The following is a 21,394-nucleotide window of genomic DNA, read 5'->3' on the forward strand; positions in this document are numbered from 1 at the left end:
GATTTTGTTGGAGGACTACCTAAATCTGGGAAAGGTCATGATTATCTATATGTTGTTGTGGATAGGTTTAGCAAAATGTGTATTTTGATACCTTGTAATAAACAAAGTACAGCTGAAGAAACTGCAAAACTGTTCTTTGAACATGTTTGGGTTCATTTTGGATTACCCACTTCCATTGTATTTGATCAAGACACCCGATTTGTGGGGAAGTTTTGGTCAAGTCTGTGGGAACTAATGGACACCAAACTGAAGAAAAGCACAACTTTTCATCCACAAACTGATGGCCAGACAGAAGTAGTTAACAGGATAATGATCCAGTTACTTAGAGGATATTGCAGCAAACATCCTAAGCTTTGGGATGAACATTTATGTTATGTGTAGCATGCTTATGACAGAGCAAAACATTCTTCTACACAGGGATCTCCTTTTGAGACTTGTTTTGGTTTCACACCAAGGTCTCCTTTGGATTTCGTCTTTGGTAAAGACACCACAGTTGAGGGACACAGTAATGTGGACAGGGCAACTAGGTTCATTGAACAAATCCAAGAGATCCACCAGGCAGTATAGGAACAGTTGAAAAGGAGCCAAGCCAAATACAAGGCAAGGCATGACAAGCATCGGATGGAGCATAGTTTCCAAGTTGGTGACTAAGTCTGGCTGTATATCAGCAAGGACAAGATGCAAGGTGAAGGTAAAAAGCTAAAGCCTATCAGGTATGGACCCTTCAAGATACTTGAGAAGATTGGTGAGAATGCTTTTCGCCTTGATCTACCAACTTACATGCACATCTACTTAGTCGTAAATGCAGATTGTTTGAGATTGTTTGAACCCTCACTAATTGAGGATCCCGAAGAGCAGAGTCAATTGCCTTCTATTGATGACCTGTTACTTGAATATCTTAATGAATTGTAGGAAGACACAGTTCTGGACAGGAAGGTGAGGACAACACGCAAAAGAGATGTTGAGTACCTCAGAATTGGGCTCAAGGGTTCAAAGCTGAGCAATGTGAAGTGGATAGAGATTGGACAAGTGAGACAATTGTACCCTCAGTCGATGCTTGAAAACCAACTTTTGGTGGCCAAAAGATTTTTTAGTGGGAAGGTTGTGATCCGAATTAGATTCATGAAAATTATCAAAGTGCCATGATTGTATCAAATCAGGACAGACTTCGAATTTATGAACAAAGAGCAATTAGGAAGACCTCTGGACAATGGCAGTTTTCAGCTAGCAAGGAACAATGAGGACCTCGGTCAAAGTGCGGTAACCGAGGCCCATGGAGATTGCGCAGGCGGCAAAACTGGCAGTTGGGAAGCTTGGATCGGGAAATGGAGGCCGTTTCTAATGCGCGATTAGCGCTAATTGCGCATCGCTGGGCAAAACCCCTCGTGAAGGAAAAGCCCCAAAGCGCTTGGTTACATGGGAAGATGGGAAACCGTAGGGAAAGTACTAAGGCGAAAGGCGGGTTCCATGCTCCAAAACCGGCGGTATATCAAAGGCATCCTTGGGCGGTAAGCGGATTTGGCAAAAAACGAGCGATTCCATTCATCGCACGACGCGTGTCCAACAGATAAGAAAGAAAACCGCCTCTCATCGCGCGCTAACGGTCGAGCAAGTCAACCGCGTGAAATGAGCGAACACCGTAGGATCTGGGGGCTCCAGATCTGACGGTGGAGATTGTGCCCGATGGAGAAACCAGATTTGACAAGGGAATTAAGCTGCGACATATAAAAGTTTGAAGTCCGATTTGACTGCTGAGTTGGCGGATGAATCATTCCACAGTGTAACTGAAATACCGAACCATTGAGGAAGAGCTGGCGCAGTTCGTGAGAGGACAAGTGGCCACTCCTTGTGAGATGTTGGCAATGACGCAGAGGCAGGGAACTCCAAGCGAACAACAACAGGTGATCCAAAGGGACAGAAGAGGAAGCAAACAGTCAAGGACAGATTGGCTTTAAGCCATGAACAAACAGAGAACAGTGATAAAGAGAAAAGAGAAGGAAGAACCAAAGAAGAAAAACAGTGAAAGAAAAGGCAAAAGAGACAGTGAAGCAAGAAGCAGAAAACAGAGAGCCGAGCTGACCTAAGGCAGCATCGAGCAGACAGAACCAAGCTTGAGAGGTTCGAGCCATCCCTGTGAGGATATTTGTCGGGAATTGAGCACCATTGGACTCATCCCATTAAAGACCAGAGAGGTCAAAATTTGGTAAGGAAAGAGTCTATGCACTCTAGTGGCTTGGGGAATCCAAGAACCACCCTACTAAGCATCCTTTGTTTCAGGAGACTCAAGTGAGCTCCTCATTATAAATATCTGCTTTAAAGACACAATAAAAGAAGGCCACCATTGAAAGCTAGACTGGAGACGTAGCCCTAGAGAATAGGGTGAACTCCTTATTAATGTGTTGTGTTCTTGTATTTGCTTACTGTGTTTCCCTTACTATTTTCCATCTTCCAGTGTCTGTGTATTTTGCAATCTAATCGATCTGTTGCCTAAAATAACATAGACACACACCAGCACATGAGTCTGTAATACCTTCATTCATTAAATGTTTAACTGAGATCACTCACGAGTGATTTTCAGATCAACGCCTCTACCTTAGTCTTCTTTCTCAGACACTAGTTCGCATAATGCCCCATTTCCCCATAGTTGAAGTTCTTAATTTGGAGAGGTCCTTTTTCTTCCTCTTATCCTGCTTCCCCATAGATGCGAGAGCTGCATCCTCTTCCTCTTCCTTCTTGATTTGGACTTGTTTGCTGCTACTTCCTGTCTTGGATAGCCATCTAATCTATTCTTGGCGAAGAGACGCCCACAACTCTTCCCAATCTAGAAGATTCGCCCTGCCCAGAATGCTCTGGACAAATGTTTCCCTCTCCTCAGAGACTGCGTTTAGAGCAGTCCTCACCATCAACTCCTAATCTGACGTGGCTCTTATTGAAGTCAGTTGGTCCCGGATCTCCTTCAATCTACCGAGGAAGTGATCTATTTGCTCCACATTCTTCATTTGGTATGACCGCAGTTGATTCTCTAGTAACATCTTCCTCTGCACGAAAGTATGTTGGTACAACGTCTTCAATGTGTCCCACATTTCCTTTATCGTCTCCTTCTTGGCAATATGCTGGACCACATGATCCTTGACCCCATCAAGGATGATTCATTTCGCCTTGGCCATTGCCTCCTCGTACTTTTCATTGCCAGCCAGGTCAACTGGGATAGCCACAGTTCTCAAGGCGAATGCCTTGATGCAATGTCTATCTAGAATGGACAGGGTCTTGGCCTTCCAGACCACAAAGTTGGACACCCCGTCCAGCTTGTCTTGATCCCTCAGTCCATTCACGACCATCTCTCTGCTCTTCCTTTCGACTCCTTCGAGTCTCTACTTCCCTCTAGATGTTCTCTCTTAGACTCCCTCCGAGTCTTTACTTCCTGTCTGGAAGTTCTTTGCTAGACTCCCTCTGAGTCTCGATTTCCCTCCTAGAAATCCACTTGCCAACCATCAAGTCACACCTCTCCGATCTCATATGCACCTGTAACGCTGATCTGGATTCCTTGGCTGGAAATTCGCCTAGGGAGTGACTCTGTCTACCTTGGTTTTGCCCTGTTAGGTATTGTTCTGTGTCAGCAGCTACAACACCCCAACAGCTTCACTCCCCACAAACTACCCACAACTTCCTAAGCCCCAGCAATCGAAGGACTGAGCCTCTAGGCTCAGCGCAATCCTGACATTGGCTGAAATGCTCCACTAGCTAATTGCGTCAACTCTCCTGGTCTCTGCGTGGCTCTTTGTGAGCCTTTTCTGCCCTCCTCAGCCTCTACGCTGGCCTCCCTCTGGCTCGAATTGATGACACAGTCCCTCTGCATCAACTGTTCGCCGTCATTTTCTACTAGGAACAACTTCTATCACTCGGGACAACTGTTTCTACTGCAAATGCTATGAATCAGCTGGTGCCTTCAACGCTCCTGTGATCTAGAATGCTCTGATACCATGTTGAAATTTGTAAGTATTACCTGTTAGAAATTTTATCTGTATTCTTTGTTTTATTTCTCCTACTTGTTAATTACGAACATGTTATTTAAGCATATAAATACTGAAATAAACACAATACAGTCTCAACCATCTACAGATCAATAGCTGGAAGAAATAGAAAACACACAAGTGACACCGTTATTTTTGGACAACTCGTCCTTGGAAAAACCCAACTTGGGAAAATCGGTGCAACAATTCTGAGGGTCATATTATTATGTTGTCTATCTGAGTACAACTAGGTGCCAAACTGGATCACCCGACAGAGAAAATAATCCGACAGTAATACCTCTCTATTTGGAAGCAGATATTAAGAAAATATGCCCCATGAAACCCTCTCCAGCACAACTAAAGCACTGTGTCAGTCCTCCTGGCTTTTGCGTCAGCCTGAAAACCCCCTGCGTCAGCTCTCTGAGGCTCTGTGCAGCCTCTTTGGCTCTCTACATCACTCCAGCAGCACTGCGTGGATGACGCAAGCCCTCATATCCTCTGCACTGTCTCTGTTAGCCTCTTCATGGCTCCCTCTAGCTTTTGCGTCTACCTCTCTGCCTTTGCACTAGTCTTTCGACACTATCTCTGCCTCTTTGTCTCGTACTCACTGCCCCTTGCTGCAAACTGATCATTGATTCGACTTTTCTTAGCAAACCCTGCTCTAGAAAATCGAATGATTGATTACTCTGGTGTGTTCTCCAACTGACCCTCAAGCCTCCTCTTATACTTTTCCTGTTGGTCTTTCAATGGTTGAGATTACATTTCTAATTAATGGCTAAGATTAGATTTGGCTTGATCCATTTCATTTGGAACCTTCTAACCCAGTTTTATATTAATACCCATCAATATTTTATTTTTCCTAAGTTTAGACGTAGGAACTCCATTAAAAATATTAATTATTTTAATATCTCTTTAACCGGGTAGAATTTGCCCAAACCATTTCTGGGTCTTGAAGATCTCATGTGCTTTAGCCTCTCCACCAATTTTCATGGCCAGAGCACATTCGATGCTACCCCAAATCAACACAACAAAAAATGTGCTATGGTATCTACAAGGTACAATTGAGTATGGGTCGAGATGTACTTGACGTGATGGTGTTAGGTTGATGGGATATACAGATGTAGACTGGGCAGGTAGTGAAGTGGACGAAAAACCACTTCATAGTATCGCTCTAGCGTTGGATCAAGGGTGTCCCTTGGTACAACAGGAAGTAGAAATCAATTACGTTAAGTTTTGCAGAAGGACAATACATGGCAGTGGGCATGGTTACATGTGAGGTCATATGGCTTCAGAAGCTGCTAGTGGCACTGTTTGGTTAGAGAATGGAGACGACTATTATCTATTGTGATAATCGGAGTTGCATCAAGCTATTTGAGAATCTAGTGTTTCATGATAGGTCGAAGCACATCAATATTAGATACCATTTCATTAGAGATTGTGTACAACATGGATCAGTTCGACTACAATATGTTCCCTTAGATCAACATGTTGCAGATATTCTGATGAAGGTATTGGGTAAAGTAAAGTTTGTTTTCTTTAGGGATAAGCTGGGTATTGTGTAGAATAATTTCTTCGCTAAGAGGGAGTGTTAGTTTTTGTAGCTTGAATAGGTGTTCAAGTCTTCAGAGGTGTCATTGAGGCTAGATACACAAAGGAGTTAATTATCTCCAAGCCCATGTGATTTTTCCTAAGGTTCACCTAGGAAAAATACCTTAATTAAGTCAATTAGTGATTCTTTTAAATGTTTCCTAATTCTAACTTGGGAAAAGTGAATAATTAATTGATATAATTGGGATAAGGTCGATTTTTCTCTAGAAGCTTGTAGAAAGTTTATAGACGATCTTACCAATAGATTATATCAAGTGAATTTCTAATCATGGTCATCCATTTGTGAATGAGAAAGATTGATGGGCAACTTTGGAGATCATACATACATGTATTCGAGTGCGTGATTTTTAGAAGACACCAGAGGGTTTCAGCAGTAGTGATTGAGGAAAGATTTTTTGGAGATTCTTGCTATTAGTATTTTCTATAGTACGTTGAGTTTTTCCTAGTGAGGTCATGAGCTTTAGGAGGAGGCTGAAATGCTTAGTGTATTCGCAGGAGGAGGCCGATATTATTTTCCAGAAGGCATTGCAAGTCCTCCAGAGGTCAGATCGAGTTTTCTAGTGGCAGTGCGAGTTCACCGAAAGCCAGTGCGAATTTGCTAGAGGCCATTCGAATCTTCTAGAAGGTAGATCAACTTCGCTTGAAGATGTGCAAAATGCTAGAGGTTAGTGTGTGTTTCTGGAGGCAGTGTGAATTGTAGAAAAGGGAAGCTGTGAGGTCTTCCAGATTAGCATAAATAAAGAAATATTTTTTCAGAGCTTTGTCAATGAGAAGCAAGGAGTTTAATTTCTCAATAGCAATCTACTTGTTGAAGATTAATAATAAAAGCCCTCAACTCTGAAAATTGGTTTTCCAACATTGGGGCTTTTCCAAGGAATTTTGTCCAAAAATTTTGTGTTAAATTGTGTGATTGGTTTCTCGCATATTTTCTTACATTTTCAGTTTGTGATTGGTGTTGTTTATGTTGTTATTCGTTGCTTCCAGTAAATCAATTAATTTTCCATAAATAAGTGACATGAATTAATTAACTGGTTAATAACACCTTTTGGGTGTGAACACACTTGGTCTATTTTTGAGTGAATCCACACAAAGAAGAGATATCGTTTGTAACAAAAATGCTTAATTGATCTCGTATTTGTGCAATACAATCTCCAACTAAGATACTAGCAATTGCATAACTAAAGACCTTATACATATCCCATTATGTTGGACAATATTGATCCAACTTCAACATGTGTAAAGGAGACTCAACCAACTGATTTTGATATTGATGCCAAAGAGTTTGGTGTGTGGGGTGGGGTGGCGAGGGTTGGGAGAATGGGTTGATCCCAATGTAGATCTAGTAGTCAAACCAAGGAGTTGAAGGAAGCAAAGAACCAAGCATGGCACATTCCAACACTAGTCGTGCAACATGGCCAATGTGAAAATTTCTTAATCTTTACAAATAGAAATCCGACTGCAGTCACTGGTTTAGAATCTCCTGCTTGTTATTTCATTCAACAAGTTATTTAATTTATAAACAGTGATGAAAAACACTACTGCAAACTACACTGACATACAAATCATAAACTAGAACAATAGATGAGAAAAACACACAAGGGACACTGTTATTTTTGGACAACACGTCCCCGAAGAAACCCAATGCGAGAAAACCGGTGCAACAGATATAGGGTTTGTATTATTAAGCAAGCAGAATTTGAGTAAAACACGTTGCCTCTCACATTGGCTAACCTTTCAGAGAAATAATGATAGCAAGATATACATATGAGGGTTTACCTCGTTCCTCAAGTCATAGCTGATCTAATGAGTGATCTAGCTCCTCCTAGTAGATACTGCATAGTCCCTACACAATCACTACATGGGCGAATGTCTTGCCTTCAGAAGATTGCGTCACCCCTTCTGTTGGATCGATTTGCTGGAGGAAGATTGTTGTTCAGCCCTATCGGCTCAGAACCTCGCTTCTCCAGCAAAATCTCAGACTTCTGACAAATACTCTACACTACCACTGCAAGAGACACTCCTGGCCTGTGTCAGCTCTCCATGAGCCCGTCCTGGGCTACGTAGGCCTCTGTGCTGCCTCTCTAATGCTACTAGAGCCTCTCTACCTGGTCCTTGTTGGCTCGTAACTCCCTTCCGATACAACTCTTTGTTACTTACCCTCTCACTACAACAAATCACTTGTTTGATTTTCTTAGTAAACCTCACCCCAGAAAAATCGAATTGACTGATATCTCAAGTGTGTCTCCAACTGACCCTTAGGCCTCCTCTTATACTTTTCCTGTTGATGAATCAACTGTTGATTTGGGGTAGCATCGGATGTGCTCTAGCCACGAAAATTGGTGGAGATGCTAAAGCGCATGAGATCTCCAATACCCAGAAATGGTTTGGGTAGAATCTAACCAGTTTGGGAGATATTAAAATAATTAATATTTCTAATGGAGTCCCTAAGTCGTCCAAAAGTCATGGATCAAGCCAAATCTAATCTTAGTCGTTGATTAGGGACTTAATCTTGGCCTTTGAATTGTCAGTGAGAAGTATAAGAGGAGGCTTGAGAGTCACTTGGAGAACACCGAGTTGATCAAGAATCCGATTTTTTGGGGCAGGGCTTGTTGAGGAAATTGAAGGAGTGATCAGAGTTGCAATTGAGGGGCAGTGAGTCAGAAGCAGAGAGGTAGAGAGCTTACTGGGAGCATCAATATAGAAGCCAGAGAGAGAGGGACGCAGAGCCAACTCTAGGCCACGTAGAGGCAGCTAGAAACCACGTAGAGGCAGACAGGAGCTACGCAGTGCTTGAGGAGAGCCAATGTGGGTGGCGCAGAGCCTCCAGAGGCTGACGCAAGGATAGTTGGGCTGATGCTGGGCCAGAGAGGCTGATGTAGTCCCTAAAGGCAGACGCTGGGAGATTTCGTGGGGCAGATTGGAGTTGAGAGTTGTGGGATTTTTAGCCGGAATATTTGTCTCCGACTGAGAGGTACTACTGCCAAGAGCTTTCTCTATTGGGTGAGCCATTTCTGGCACCCAGATTGTACTATGAAACTGCGTAATAATAAAACCCTCAAATAGTTGCACTGGTTTTTCCCGCATTGGGTTTTTCCGGGGACATTAGTCCAAAAATAACGGTGACACTTGTGTGCTTGTTTTTCCTTTAGTTGATGATCTATATGTGTTGAGCATGTACTTGTATTTATTTTCAGTATTTACATGGTAAATAATTTGTTAATTAACAGAACAAGTAGGAAGAAATAAATCAAAAAGTACATGAAGGATTTCTAACGGATAGACTTAGAAATTCCAACATCAATGGCCAAGATTAGGTCCCTAATCAACGGCTAAGATTAAAACTGACTTGATACCCATATTCTTATTAATACCCATTAATATTTTTATTTTCCTAAGTTTATACTTAGGATCCCGTTAGAAATATTAAGTATTTTAATAACTCCTCATCCGGGTGGAATTTCTCCAAACAATTTCTAGGTTTTGGAGATCTCATGTATTCTAACCCCTCCACAAAATTTCGGAGCTAGAGCACATCCAATGCTTCCCAAAATTAACACTCCCTCTTAGCGAGGAATGTGCTCTAGCAATACTTCTCAACAGATGTATTACATTGATCCACTGCATCGGTCTCCTGTGTTGTTGATGCTTGGCCTGCTGCCCTTCATCCACTGTATTGCTGCATCCTGTACTGCTGCCCATGACTTTGCCATTGTCACTGCTACATTTGTACTGTAGCTCCCTCTCAACATGTTGCATCATGTTGCCCATACCATTGCCATTGATAACTATTGCACTGCAACTCAGTTGCTGAGAAGTAAGCAATTGAAACTTCACCCAAAACTGACATGTTGGTCTGTTTGGATGCCTCGTGATGCTGAAGCTACATTTGCTGCTAATCTGTGTTGACTCTCTGCTGCTACTACGTTGCTGCAAACTTCTCTGTGCCTCTCGCATTGCTACAACATCTATTGTGCTGCCTCAGACTTTGGCACTCTAGCTCTGCCACTGTAGCTCCATCACACCTCGCTCCAACCGACACCCATCATTTTTCTACTATCGTTAAGGGCTCCCATAGCTGTATGTGATCCAAGAGTTTGGGCACCTCAAGGATCCTTCCCGTGCATGTAGTCCTCTCGACTACAATTCCATGTTGCCCCACCTCTTCTCCAGAGGCACATGAGCACTCATGGCACAATTGTCATCTTCGTCTTCCCTGTTAGCTTTCGCTAGAGCAGTCGTCGAGTCAGAAGCCTCCTCCTTGACCTTCTTCTGAGGACATTGAGTGGGGAAATGTCCAAGTTCCCCACACTTGAAGCATTTGACCATGGAAATATCCTTCTTCTTTTTCTTGTGTTGTCCTTGTTGTCCTGATGATGCGAAAGTTGCATCCTCCTCCTCCTTCTTGACCCGGGTTCCTCTGTCGCTACTCCCTGCCTTGGTCAACCTCTTGACCTCTTCTTGTTGAAGCGCTGCCCACATCTCTGCTCAACTGGGGAGAGTCGCTCTGCCCAAGATACTTTGGACAAATGTCTCCCAGTCATCGTTGACTGCATTCAGGGAAGTCCTAACCATGAACTCGAGATCTGGTGTAGACCCCATGGACGTCAACTGGTCGCGAATCCCTTGCAACTTGAGGAGTAAGGGATCGATCTCTTCTCCCTTCTGCATCTAGTACTATCTCAGCTAATTTTCTAATAGCATCTTCCGTTGGATGGAAGTGCCCTCATACAAGATGATCAACGTTTCCCATATATCCCTTGTTGTGTCCTTCTCAGCAATGTGTGGGACCACATGATCTTTGATCCCGTCTAGAATCGTGCATTTAGCCTTCGCCTGGGCCTCCTCGTACTTCTGCAACTGATCAACGTCGACTAGAACAACAACTACTTTCAAGGCATAGTTCTTGATGCAATGTTTGTCTAGGATTGCCAGGATCTTGACCTTCCAAATGACAAAATTGGATACTCCATCCAATCTGTCCTGATCCCTCAGTCCTTTAACCACCATCTCTGCTCAAAAAAATATAGGACTGGTTCTCTTCTCCCTCTCCTACTGCTAATCCAGCAAGACTTGGATCTGGATTTCTTTGGCGCAAGAAACCCTCTAAGGAAAAATCTCCTCTAGACTCCCTCTGAGTCCTGATTTTCTTCACGAAAATCCTCATGCCAAATGTCAAATCACTCCTCTCTAATCCTCCTTTGCTGCTGCAACCCGGATCTAGATTTCTTTGGTTAGAAATCTATCAAGGCAATGACTCCCTCTACCTCAGCTTTGTCTCCACAAACATTGTTCTGCACCAATAGCAACAGTTTCCCACCAGCTCCACTGATCGAATCTGCTCTGCTCCTCCAGTCTTGACAACTAACTATTTCGAGCCTCTCAAGCTCTTTTCTGGCCTAGAGAGCTGACGCAGTCACTGCATGAGCTTCTCTCGGGTTCTGCGTCACCCTCTGCAGGCTCGAAATGCTGATGTAGGCACTACGTGAGCCTCTTCGTCACTTCTTTGGCTCTGCATCACTCCTTCAGTTGTTCCTCTGCCTTTGAAACAATGCTGTCACTCGGGACAACTACCTCACTGCAACAAATTCTCTGGATCTCCTGGCTGATGTCTTGAATGCCCTATGATCTGCAGTGCTTTGATACCATGTGAAAATTTTTGAATCGTTACAAACAGAAATCCTACTGTAGTCACTAGTTTAGTATCTCCTACTTGTTTTTTCATTCAACAAGTTATTTAATTTATAAACAGTGATGAAAAACACTACTGCAGACTACACTGACATACAAATCATAAACTAAAACAATAGATGAGACAAACACACAAAGGACACCGTTATTTTTGGACAACACGTCCCTGGAAAAACCCAATGCGGGAAAAAAGTGCAGAAAATAGAGGGTTTGTATTATTAAGCAAGCAGAATTTGAGTACAACAGGTTGCCTCTCACACTGGCTAAGCTTTCAGAGAAATCACGACAACAAGAAATACATACAAGGGTTTACCTCGTTCCTCAAGTCACAACTGATCCAATGAGCGATCTAGCTCCCTCCCGGCAGATACTGCGAAGTCCCTACGCAATCACTGCGTGGGCCAGCATCTTGCCTTCAGAAGACTGTGTCACCACTTCTGCTGGAGGAAGACTGTTGTTCAACCCTCCCATCTCAAAACCTTGCTTCTCCAGCAAAATCTCGGACTTCTGATGAATACTCTATATTGCCATTGCAAGAGACCCTCCTGGCCTACGTCAGTTTTGTGTGAGCCCCTCCTGGGCTGCCTTGGCCTCTACCCTACCTCTCTGATGCCACTGCTACCTTTCTGTTTGGTACTCGTTGGCTCAGAACTCCCTTCCGATCCAACTCTCTGTTATTGTCCCTCTTACTGCAACAGATCACTTGTTCGATTTTCTCAACAAACCTCGCCCCAGAAAAATTGAACTGGCTGATCTCTCAAGTGTGTCTCCAACTGACCCTCAAGCATTTTATGCTTTTCTTGTTGATGAATCAACTGCCGAGATTAAGTCCCTAATCAACGACTGAGATTAAAACAGACTTGATCCTCGTCACTTAGAAGTTTCTCACCCATATTCTTATTAATACCCATTAATATTTTTATTTTCCTAAGTTTAGACTTAGGAACCCATTAAAAATATTATTTATTTTGATAACTCCTCATCCGGGTGGAATTTTTTCCAAACGATTTCTAGGTTCTAGAGGTCTCTTGTATTCTAGCCCCTCCACAAAATTTCGAAGCTAGAGCACATCCGATGTTACCGAAAATCAACAACCAACTCGTGCGTAGATGTCCTTGAGGAGTACGAGCTAGATTCTATATGTAGCTCCTACTAATGATCCCATTTCTAGTAGTGGTGATGAGTTTGATGAGTGACCATGTTGATTAGTGACTTGTAGTTGGCCAGTGACCTAGTATCTTGTAGCATGGTTTTTAGTTGTAGAGGAGATTTAAGGCCTCATTGATTATGTATTTTGTTGTTGATATGTACTGCACTCTGTGCCATTTTTATATATTCGTCTTACATGGTATATAGATGAGCAAATTTTGCATAGTTTGCCTCTAATGATTTGGAATTCTGAAAATAGATTTTCCATTAAAAAATAGTTATTTTATGTTTCTTTTTTTTTGAACTGGTTCATTGAATCTGGTTTAAAATCAAATGAGTCTAAGCTAAAACCCAGCTTGTTAGGTGGCCAGTTTGAAGATTTTTCCATGAGTCTCGTCATAGACTTCACTTTGGCAATTGCAAATCTGTTTGGTGGCTTTTATATCTGCTCATACAAGTGGCACAATGGTGGTTCGATTCTCGTCACTTGGTATTTCATGTCAATACGGCACCAAATTCATTCGGGCAAAAGAAATGGAGTGATAAATGTCTTTGATAGTGCCTTATTCTAGAATTAATGCATGAGTCATGTTTAAGGGATCCAAGGCAATGCAGCATGACTTTTTTCTCTTTTAATCATTTTTCTCACATAAACTCTATGCCTTTGTAAGATTTATAAAGAACCCTTGTTCAGTAAATACACAAACTTCAAATTAAAATAACTTGCCTTGTAGACTTTTCTTTTCCTTCAACCTTTTTTGTGTCTGGACCACTATCACACAGAAATTTAGTCACATTGTATTAATCTTGGACTGAATCTTTCTGCCTGATACCATGTTAAATTTTGAAGCTTAAAAGAGAATTTGGAGACATCAACAACCCGTTTACTCTGTTTAATGAATACATGCTTATTTATCTTTCTTTCTTTCTCTGTTGGTAGGAAACACTATTTCTTAACCATTTTGATTTTTGGATGCTGTGAGTTAGGAAATATTTAAGTTTTTATTCTAGCATTGCCTTTTTCTCTTTGAAAACACATTTCCTTTTATTAACATAAGTATCTATGTTCTTAACAGATATACTTGCCGAAAGAGAGCAATCATGGATCTCTTTCTGATGGGGTTTTATTGGCCATTGGTGGTCGGTATGATCACTTGCTTCGTCAGCTATGGGCTAATCATATGGTTGGTTTTATGGTTTCTTTAAAAATTTTGTTGCAGTCATTTTCTTGCTTTGTTTTCCATGGAAGACATGCTACAAAGTAAATGAGATGATTTGGAAAGCATTTACATTTTTATTTTATCCTAGCTTGGAATCTGATTTTTTAAAGTTTTTTTTTATTAAAAAGAAAAATATGGAAATTGAACACACTTACAGCAGCAATTACACAAAACGAATAATCACAATAGTTATACCAGCAACTATAGACTATCAACAAAAAAAAAATTCAGCAATATACCAGCATTGGACTTGATAGCAGAAGGAAAAACAACAGTCTCGTTAGCATCAATACTTGATTGTTTCAAAATCCTCACTACATGCATTCTGAAACTATCTTAAGAAGGTGTTGATGCCAACTCAAGCCAAATCCAAGGCAGTATGCATGCTCCTCTTGGCCCAAATTGTCCCTTCCAGACTAACTTTGAAAGCACTCTTCCCATAAAAGACTCCCTTCAAAAGCACTCTTCCCATAGAAGACTCCCTTCGAAAGCCTAAAATATTTTTAATAGCCACACTTTTTCTGTAATATTCCTTTTCTAAAATATGCTTGCACAACTTACAAAAATATTTAAATTTCTGTTTTATATATTTTAACAAACACTTTGTGTGCAAGCTTTTCTTCGAACATATTTTTTATAATTCAATAGGGCAATGAATATGTTAATTCTCTATAACTTGATAACTATTTGTGTTTCCTTTTTCCTTATCAGCCTTGGTTCCTTATTATTATATGTGAAATACATCAAACAGCTACCAAACAATAAGAACAGTGACAATGTATAGGTTACAAGCCAGGGCCAAAACCCCTCCTCGTGAGGGGAAAACCCTTAAATCCCTTCTCTTCTTATAGATCTTTCAATTGACGAATACCAAGACCTTGTGATTCAGACAAATACCCTCCAAGATCAAGATCAACCACCAACTCGGCCTCCTGCTGCATGAACTTTGACCTCCTACTGCAGATTCAAAATTTTGACTGCCTGACAACTGCTGCAACTATTGCTGCCACACTTGAAGACTTCGATCTTCTTCTTAGAGCCTCTTCTTCCCTTCGCTTGCCTTTCCCTGAGACTTAGGTCTAGAGAGATACCCTAAGTGACCTTTGCTTGACTTCTTTTCTCTCTTCCTTCCAAGATCGAACCAAAATATAACCATTGCATAGAAACCCTAGCTTTGACTTGCATGTTGGAGAGAGAACTTGTTAAAATTGGCAACTAGGGCGAAACTCCATGTGGGTCTTCTTATTCATGGTAGCTGATATTTTTCTTGCACTCCTCTTGTCGGGAGGTGTAGGATTGATCTAAATATCATCCAATTCCGACATGTATTTATGGAGATATGAATTTATTTGAGCTATGCGACAATTCGTCAAGGTCAGCCAGCAACCATATTACCCCCACTCAACCTCAACGTTGAACTATAAATAGAGGTGTCTTGCAAGTCATTTTAGACACACCTCTTGTGATCTCTTTCTCGCCAATTGTTTGGGTTTTGGTGGAAGGAGAAGTTTCTAAGAGAATATGCTGTCCTTGGGAGAAGGTCTAAACGTTTCCCTAGAGGAGATGCCCTAGCCCTAGACGCAGTCAAAAGGAGAAGGCTCTACGCAGTCTTATATGCAGTCAAGATGAGGCTCTACTTGCAGCTAGGAGAGGGTTTCTACATGCTATCTAAAGGGAACTTCAATGTTGTAAAAGGAAGCCCTAGATGTTGTCTAAAAGAAGTCTAAACGTTGTCAAGGAAGCATGCCCTAGCCACAGTCATGGAGGAGTCTTATCACAACAGAGAGAGGCTCCTATGCTGTTCTAAAAGAGGCAAGGAGAGGCTTTAACATTGTCCTAGATCATTGTTTCAGGAAGCCCTAATTATGACCTAAACGCTGTCCTAAAGGAGGAGTCACATCTGCTATCTTAGAAGTTCCATTATGCCCTAAACGTAGGCCTTACTAGAGGCCTAATCAACCGCCCTTATACGCAGTCCCTTTGTGCCCTAATCTGCTGTCACGAAGGTACATATGCAAGCTCCTTATCGCTATCACAAAAGGCCCTTATACACAGCCCTCCTAACCGCAGTTTGTGAGGCCCTAATCAGAAGGTTGAACCTAGTATTATAGTGTGAAGGATATATGTTGATTTAGGTGACAGCGAGTTCTATCAAGGCTGTTTGGGACAACAGATTGCACAAGGAGTCAGAGCCCTAATCTGTGGGTTGTTGGGTGAGTATAGGGGCTGGTGTTAGCCCTATACTCCTACATAGAATAGCAACAAAGAAGAAGGACCTAGCCACAATGTTAGTAGCTTGTTTGGGTGCATGCTTGAGGGCTGGTACAGGCTGCAACTTACCAGGGTTCCATAATCGGTGATAACAAGTGAAGGATGGTCTTGTGGAAGGCAAAGCTATTGTTAATGGAGAACAATTGCAAGTCGAACCTGGGCAAATTTTGGGACTGTTAGGGGACAGTACTTTGTGTTGATTTGGGGTAGCATCGGGTGTGCTCTAGCCATGAAAATTGTTGGAGAGACTAAAGCACATGGGATCTCCAAGACTCAGAAATGGTTTGGGGAAATTCCACCTAGTTGTTGAAGTTTTGAAGTTTACTTAGTTAGAAATCCTCAATGCACTCTATTTGATTTATTCCTACCTACTTGTTATTTTTTCCTTGACAAGTTATTTACAATGTAAATACAAAAAATAAACACCAGTGCATTCTCAACATATTATAGATAGCAACTAAAAGAAACAAGAACAAACACACCATATGACACCATTGTTTTTGGACTAATGTCCTTGGAAAAACCCAATGTGGGAAAACTGGTGCAACTATTTGAGGGTTTTCTTATTAAACAATATCAGAATACAATCTGGGTGCCGAAACTGGCTTACCCAACAGAGAATTTCCTTGGCAGTAATACCTCTCAGTTTTTGACAAAACTACTGGTTGAAACCCCGAATAATCCTTCCGGCAGCTACTCAGCACCAATCTGCCTCTGAAACCCCAACGTCTGCCCAATCTGGACTACGTCAGCCTCTTCTAGCCCAGCGCTGGCCTTGCATCAGCCTATCTTGGCCTGCGCAGCCCCAAGAGGCCCTACGTCAACTCTCTGAGCCTTTGCGTCAGCTACACTAGCCCCTCTGGTGCTTTGTGTAGCACTTAGCTGCCTCTGCGTGGCCCTGTGTGAGCACTGGCTGCACCTGCGTCTCTCTCTCTCTAGCTGCTTTGCTGCTCTCCAACACTATCTCTACCTCTTTGTCTCTCTGTACTCAATGCCCCTCAGCTGCTCTCCCGATCAATGATTCTATCTCTCTTAGCAAACCCCGCTCTAGAGAATAGAATGATTGATCACCATCAAGCCTCCTCTTATACTTTCCTGTTGACATCTCAACGGTCGAGATTAAGTCCCTAATCAACGGCTAAGATTAGATCTGACGTGATCCATGTCTTTTGGACCATTCTAACACAGATTCATATTAATACACATTAATATTTTATTTTCCTAAGTTTAGACTTAGGGACTCCATTAAAAATATTATTTATTTTAATATCACTTGATCTGTTTAGAATTTTCCCAAACCTTTTCTGGGTATTGGAGATCTATGTGCCCCAACCTCTCCACCAAATTTCGTGGCTAGAGCAGATCCGATGCTACCCCAAATCAACACTCCCTCCTAGCAAGGACTGTGCTCTAGCAATACTCCTCATTGAGTACTACTTTGATCATTCGGCATTGGTACTTGTGCTGATGCTAGGCCTTCCTGCCCAACATCCTCTACACTGCTACCTCCTGTACTGTTGTTCATGGTTTTGCCACTGCCACTGCTGCATTTGTACGATAGCTCCCTCTGCATCTGTGCTGCTGCTGGTCCTTTCTCCCAGCACTGCATCCGCATTGCACCTCCCCTCATCATGTTGCATCGTGCCGCCAACTGCTATACTGCAACTCAGTTATTAAGAAGTAAGTAACTGATCTCTCAACCGACCTCCCTGTTGGGCTAGAGACACCCACTAATGTTGAAGCTCCCTCTGCCATTGACAAGTGCTCCCTCTCTGACCTTTGCGTTGTTGCAACAACTCTCCTGCATCTTGCACCATTGCACACCTCTCTGTGCCGTCTTGCATTGGTGCAATGCTCCTGTGCCTCTCGCACTGTTGCAGCTTGCTAGCCTCGCGCTGTCTCGTGGCTCCTGCACTGTAGATCTCTCAGCCTCTCCATCTGCATCTGTCTCTACCCAACTCAACCAATCCTAATACTCCTTGTCGGGACTCCTGTAGCAAGGTCTAATCCAAGAGGCTGGGTACCTCGAGGATCCTGCCCCTCATCGCCTGTAGTCCCCCTGACTACAACTCGATGTCTCCCCACTTTCGCTCAAGTGGCATGTGTGCACTCATGGCACATTCATCGTCTGTCAAAACTTCCTTCTTTACCTGTGTTGGCGCTGCCTTATTCTCGGAAGACTCTCCCTTACTTTTCTTCCTTGGACACTAGGTCGCATAATGACTCAGCTCCCCACAGTGGAAGCACTTGATCTTGGAGAGATCTTTCTTCTTCCGCTTCTTCTGCTTTCCCTTAGATGCTAGGGGCACATCCTCCTCTTCTTGCTTGACCTTGATCCCTTTGCTGTTGCTACCTGTCTTTGAGTGTCGTCTGATCTCTTTCTGGCGAAGAGCTGCCCACATCTCGTCCCAAGTTGGGAGAGTCCCTCTGCCCAGGATACTCTTGACAAATACTTCCCAATCTTCTGAGACAAAATTCAGGGTTGTCCTCACCATAAGCTCCTGATCCAGTGTGGCTCCTATAGCAGTTAATTGGTCTCGGATCTCATTCAGTCCTTCGAGGAAGGTGTCAATCGATTGACCCTTCTTCATCCGATACGACCTTATCTGATTCTGGAGCATCATTCTTCTCTGCACAAAAGTATGCTGGTACAGCTTCTTGAGAGCCTCCCACATCTCAAATGTTGTTTCCTTCTCGGCTATATGTGCTACCACATGATCCTTGACCCCGTCAAGGATAATGCACTTGGCCCTCCCCATCGCCTCCTTGTACTTGTCATTATCACTGGGGTCGACTGGGACAACTATTACCTTCAAGGCAAAGTTCTTGACACGATTCTTGTCGAGCACTAATAAGATTCTGGCATTCCAGACTGCGAAGTTCGATGCTCCATCCAGTCTATTCTGGTCTCTTACCTTGTGTAATGCTATGATGCTCCTCTACTTCCCTCCTGGAATTTCTTTGTTTGACTCCTCTGAGTCTTTACTTCCCATCTGGAAGTCCTCTTCTGGACTCCCTCTGAGTCTTGATTTCCCTCCTGGAAATCCTTCTGCTGCTTGTCGAGATGCCCCCTACTCTGATTGGCTTGTGCAAATGCACTGCTGATTCAGGTTCCTCGGCTAGAAACCCTCGATAACAACTCCTCTGGCCTCGCTCTATCGGTACTGTTCTGACTACAGTACCTCACCAGCTCCACTGTGCAATCTTTCTGCAACCTTCTAGACCCCAACAACTGCCTCTCTGTCAACTGCGTCAGCCCCTCTCTGTCTCACGCTAGCCCTGCGTCACCCCGGATGGGGTTGTGTTAGCGGTAGGAAGCCCTGCGTCAACCCTCTGACCCTTTACGTCTTCTATGCTGGCCTCTCTGAGGCTCTGCGCAGCTTCCGACTTCCTTTGCGTGACCCTGGCTGGCTCTGCGTCACACTCCTTGGCTTTTGTGTTGCTAGAAACAACTTTTGTCACCTCGGGACAACTGTTCTCTGTTGCTATTGCTCCGCTCGGCTGATGTCTTTTAGTCCTCCTGTGATCTGCAACCTCCCTTTGATACCATGTTGAAGTTTCTGAGTTTACATAGTTAGAAACCCTCCATGCACTCTATTTGATTTATTCCTACCTACTTGTTATTTTTTCCTTAACAAGTTATTTACAATGTAAATACTGAAAATAAACACCACTGCATTCTTAACATATTACAGATCAACAATTAAAAGAAACAAGAACAAACACACCATATGACACCATTGTTTTTAGACTAATGTCCCTGGAAAAACCCAATGTGGGAAAACCGGTGTAGCTATCTGAGGGTTTTCTTATTAAGCAATATCAGAATACAATTTGGGTACCGAAACTGGCCTACCCAACAGAGAATTTCCTTGGCAGTAATACCTCTCAGTTTTTGACAAATCTACTTGCTGAAACCCCGGATAATCCTTCCGGCAGCTACTTAGCACCAATCTGCCTCTGAAACCCCAACGTCTGCCTAATCTGGACTACGTTAGCCTCTCCTAACCCAACGCTGGCCCTGCGTCAGCCTATCTTGGTTTGTGTCAACCCCAGGAGGCCTGCGTTAGCCTATCCTGGTCTGCGTCATCTGCAGGAGGCCCTGCGTCTGCTCTCTGAACCTCTGCGTCAGCTACGTTGGCCCCTTTGGTGCTTTACGCAGCACTTAGTTGCCTCTACGTGGCCCTGCATGAGCACTGGCTGCGCCTACGTCTCTCTCTGGTTGCTATGCCGCTCTCCGGCACTATCTCTGCCTCTTTGTCTCTCTGTACTCAATGTCCCTCAGTTGCTCTCCCAATCACTGACTCTATCTCTCTTAACAAACCCTGCTCTAGAGAATAGAATGACTGATCACTCTGGTGTATCGTCCAAGTGACCCTCAAGCCTCCTCTTATACTCTTCCTGTTGACATCTCAATGGCCGAGATTAAGTCCCTAATCAACTGCTAAGATTAGATCTAGCTTGATACATGTCTTTTGGACCATTCAAACACAAATTCCTATTAATACACATTAATATTTTATTTTCTCTAAGTTTAGACTTAGGGACTCCATTAAAAATATTAATTTTTTTAATATCTCATGATCTATTTAGAATCCGCCCAAACCCTTTCTAGGTATTGGAGATCTCATATGCCCTAACCTCTCCACCAAATTTCGTCGCTAGAGCACATCTAATGCTACCCCAAATCAACACTGGTTAGAGAGATATTAAAATATTTAATATTTTTGATGGAGTTCCTAAGTCTAAACTTAGGAAAATAAAAATATTAATGGGTATTAATATAACACTGGGTGAGAAGGTTCTAAATGACATGGATCAAGCCAAATCTAATCTTAGCCATTGATTAAAGATTTAATCTTGGTCGTTGAAGACTCAACAGAAAAAGTATAGGAGGAGGTTTGAGGGTCAATTCAAAATACACCAAGTTGATCACTTAGTTCGATTTTCTGGAGCGGGGTTTGCTGAGAGAAATCGAACCAGTGATCAAAGTTGTAGCGAGGGGCAGTGAGTGCATAGTAGAGAGGCAGAGATAGTGCTAGAAGACCAGTGCAGAGGTAGAGAAGGCTACACATAGCTAGCAGGAGCCACAGAGAGGGCCAGAGAGCCAACGTAGAGCATCTGTAGGCTGACGCAGAGGCCAGGAGGGTTTACGCAGAGCCTTAGAGAGGCGTTGGAGAGATTTTTGTGGAGCAGACTTGCCGAATATCTGCTTCTGAAGAGAGGTATTACTGCCAGATTGATTTCTTTGTCGGGTGAGCCAGTTTGGCACCCAGTTGTACTCAAGAAAAGTTGCTTAATAATAAAACCCTCAGAACTGCTGCACCGATTTCCCCATGTTGGGTTTTTTCAGGGAAGATTGTCCAAAAATAACGGTGTCCCTTGTGTGTTTGTTTATTCCTTTCAATTGATGATCTATAGATGGTTGAGACTACATTTGTGTTTATT

At 42.9% G+C, this 21,394-nt stretch overlaps 1 protein-coding gene across 3 annotated transcripts in view; it reads left to right on the top strand.

The window, feature by feature from the left end:
* The window catches only part of GCN2 (protein kinase family protein), a 444,532-nt gene that overhangs the window by 369,572 nt on the left and 53,566 nt on the right, over positions 1–21,394 (top strand). For all 3 annotated transcript variants that reach the window (XM_089405809.1, XM_089405808.1, XM_089405810.1), the window contains one exon: positions 13,532–13,639. In XM_089405809.1, the coding sequence (XP_089261935.1) occupies positions 13,532–13,639 (108 nt within the window). The remainder of the gene's footprint in view (positions 1–13,531; positions 13,640–21,394) is intronic.

The sequence above is a fragment of the Pinus tabuliformis genome, chromosome 2_2 (genome assembly GCF_031772625.1).
Source record: "Pinus tabuliformis cultivar Carrire ecotype Pingquan chromosome 2_2, CPIR1, whole genome shotgun sequence".
Taxonomy (NCBI): Eukaryota; Viridiplantae; Streptophyta; class Pinopsida; order Pinales; family Pinaceae; genus Pinus; species Pinus tabuliformis.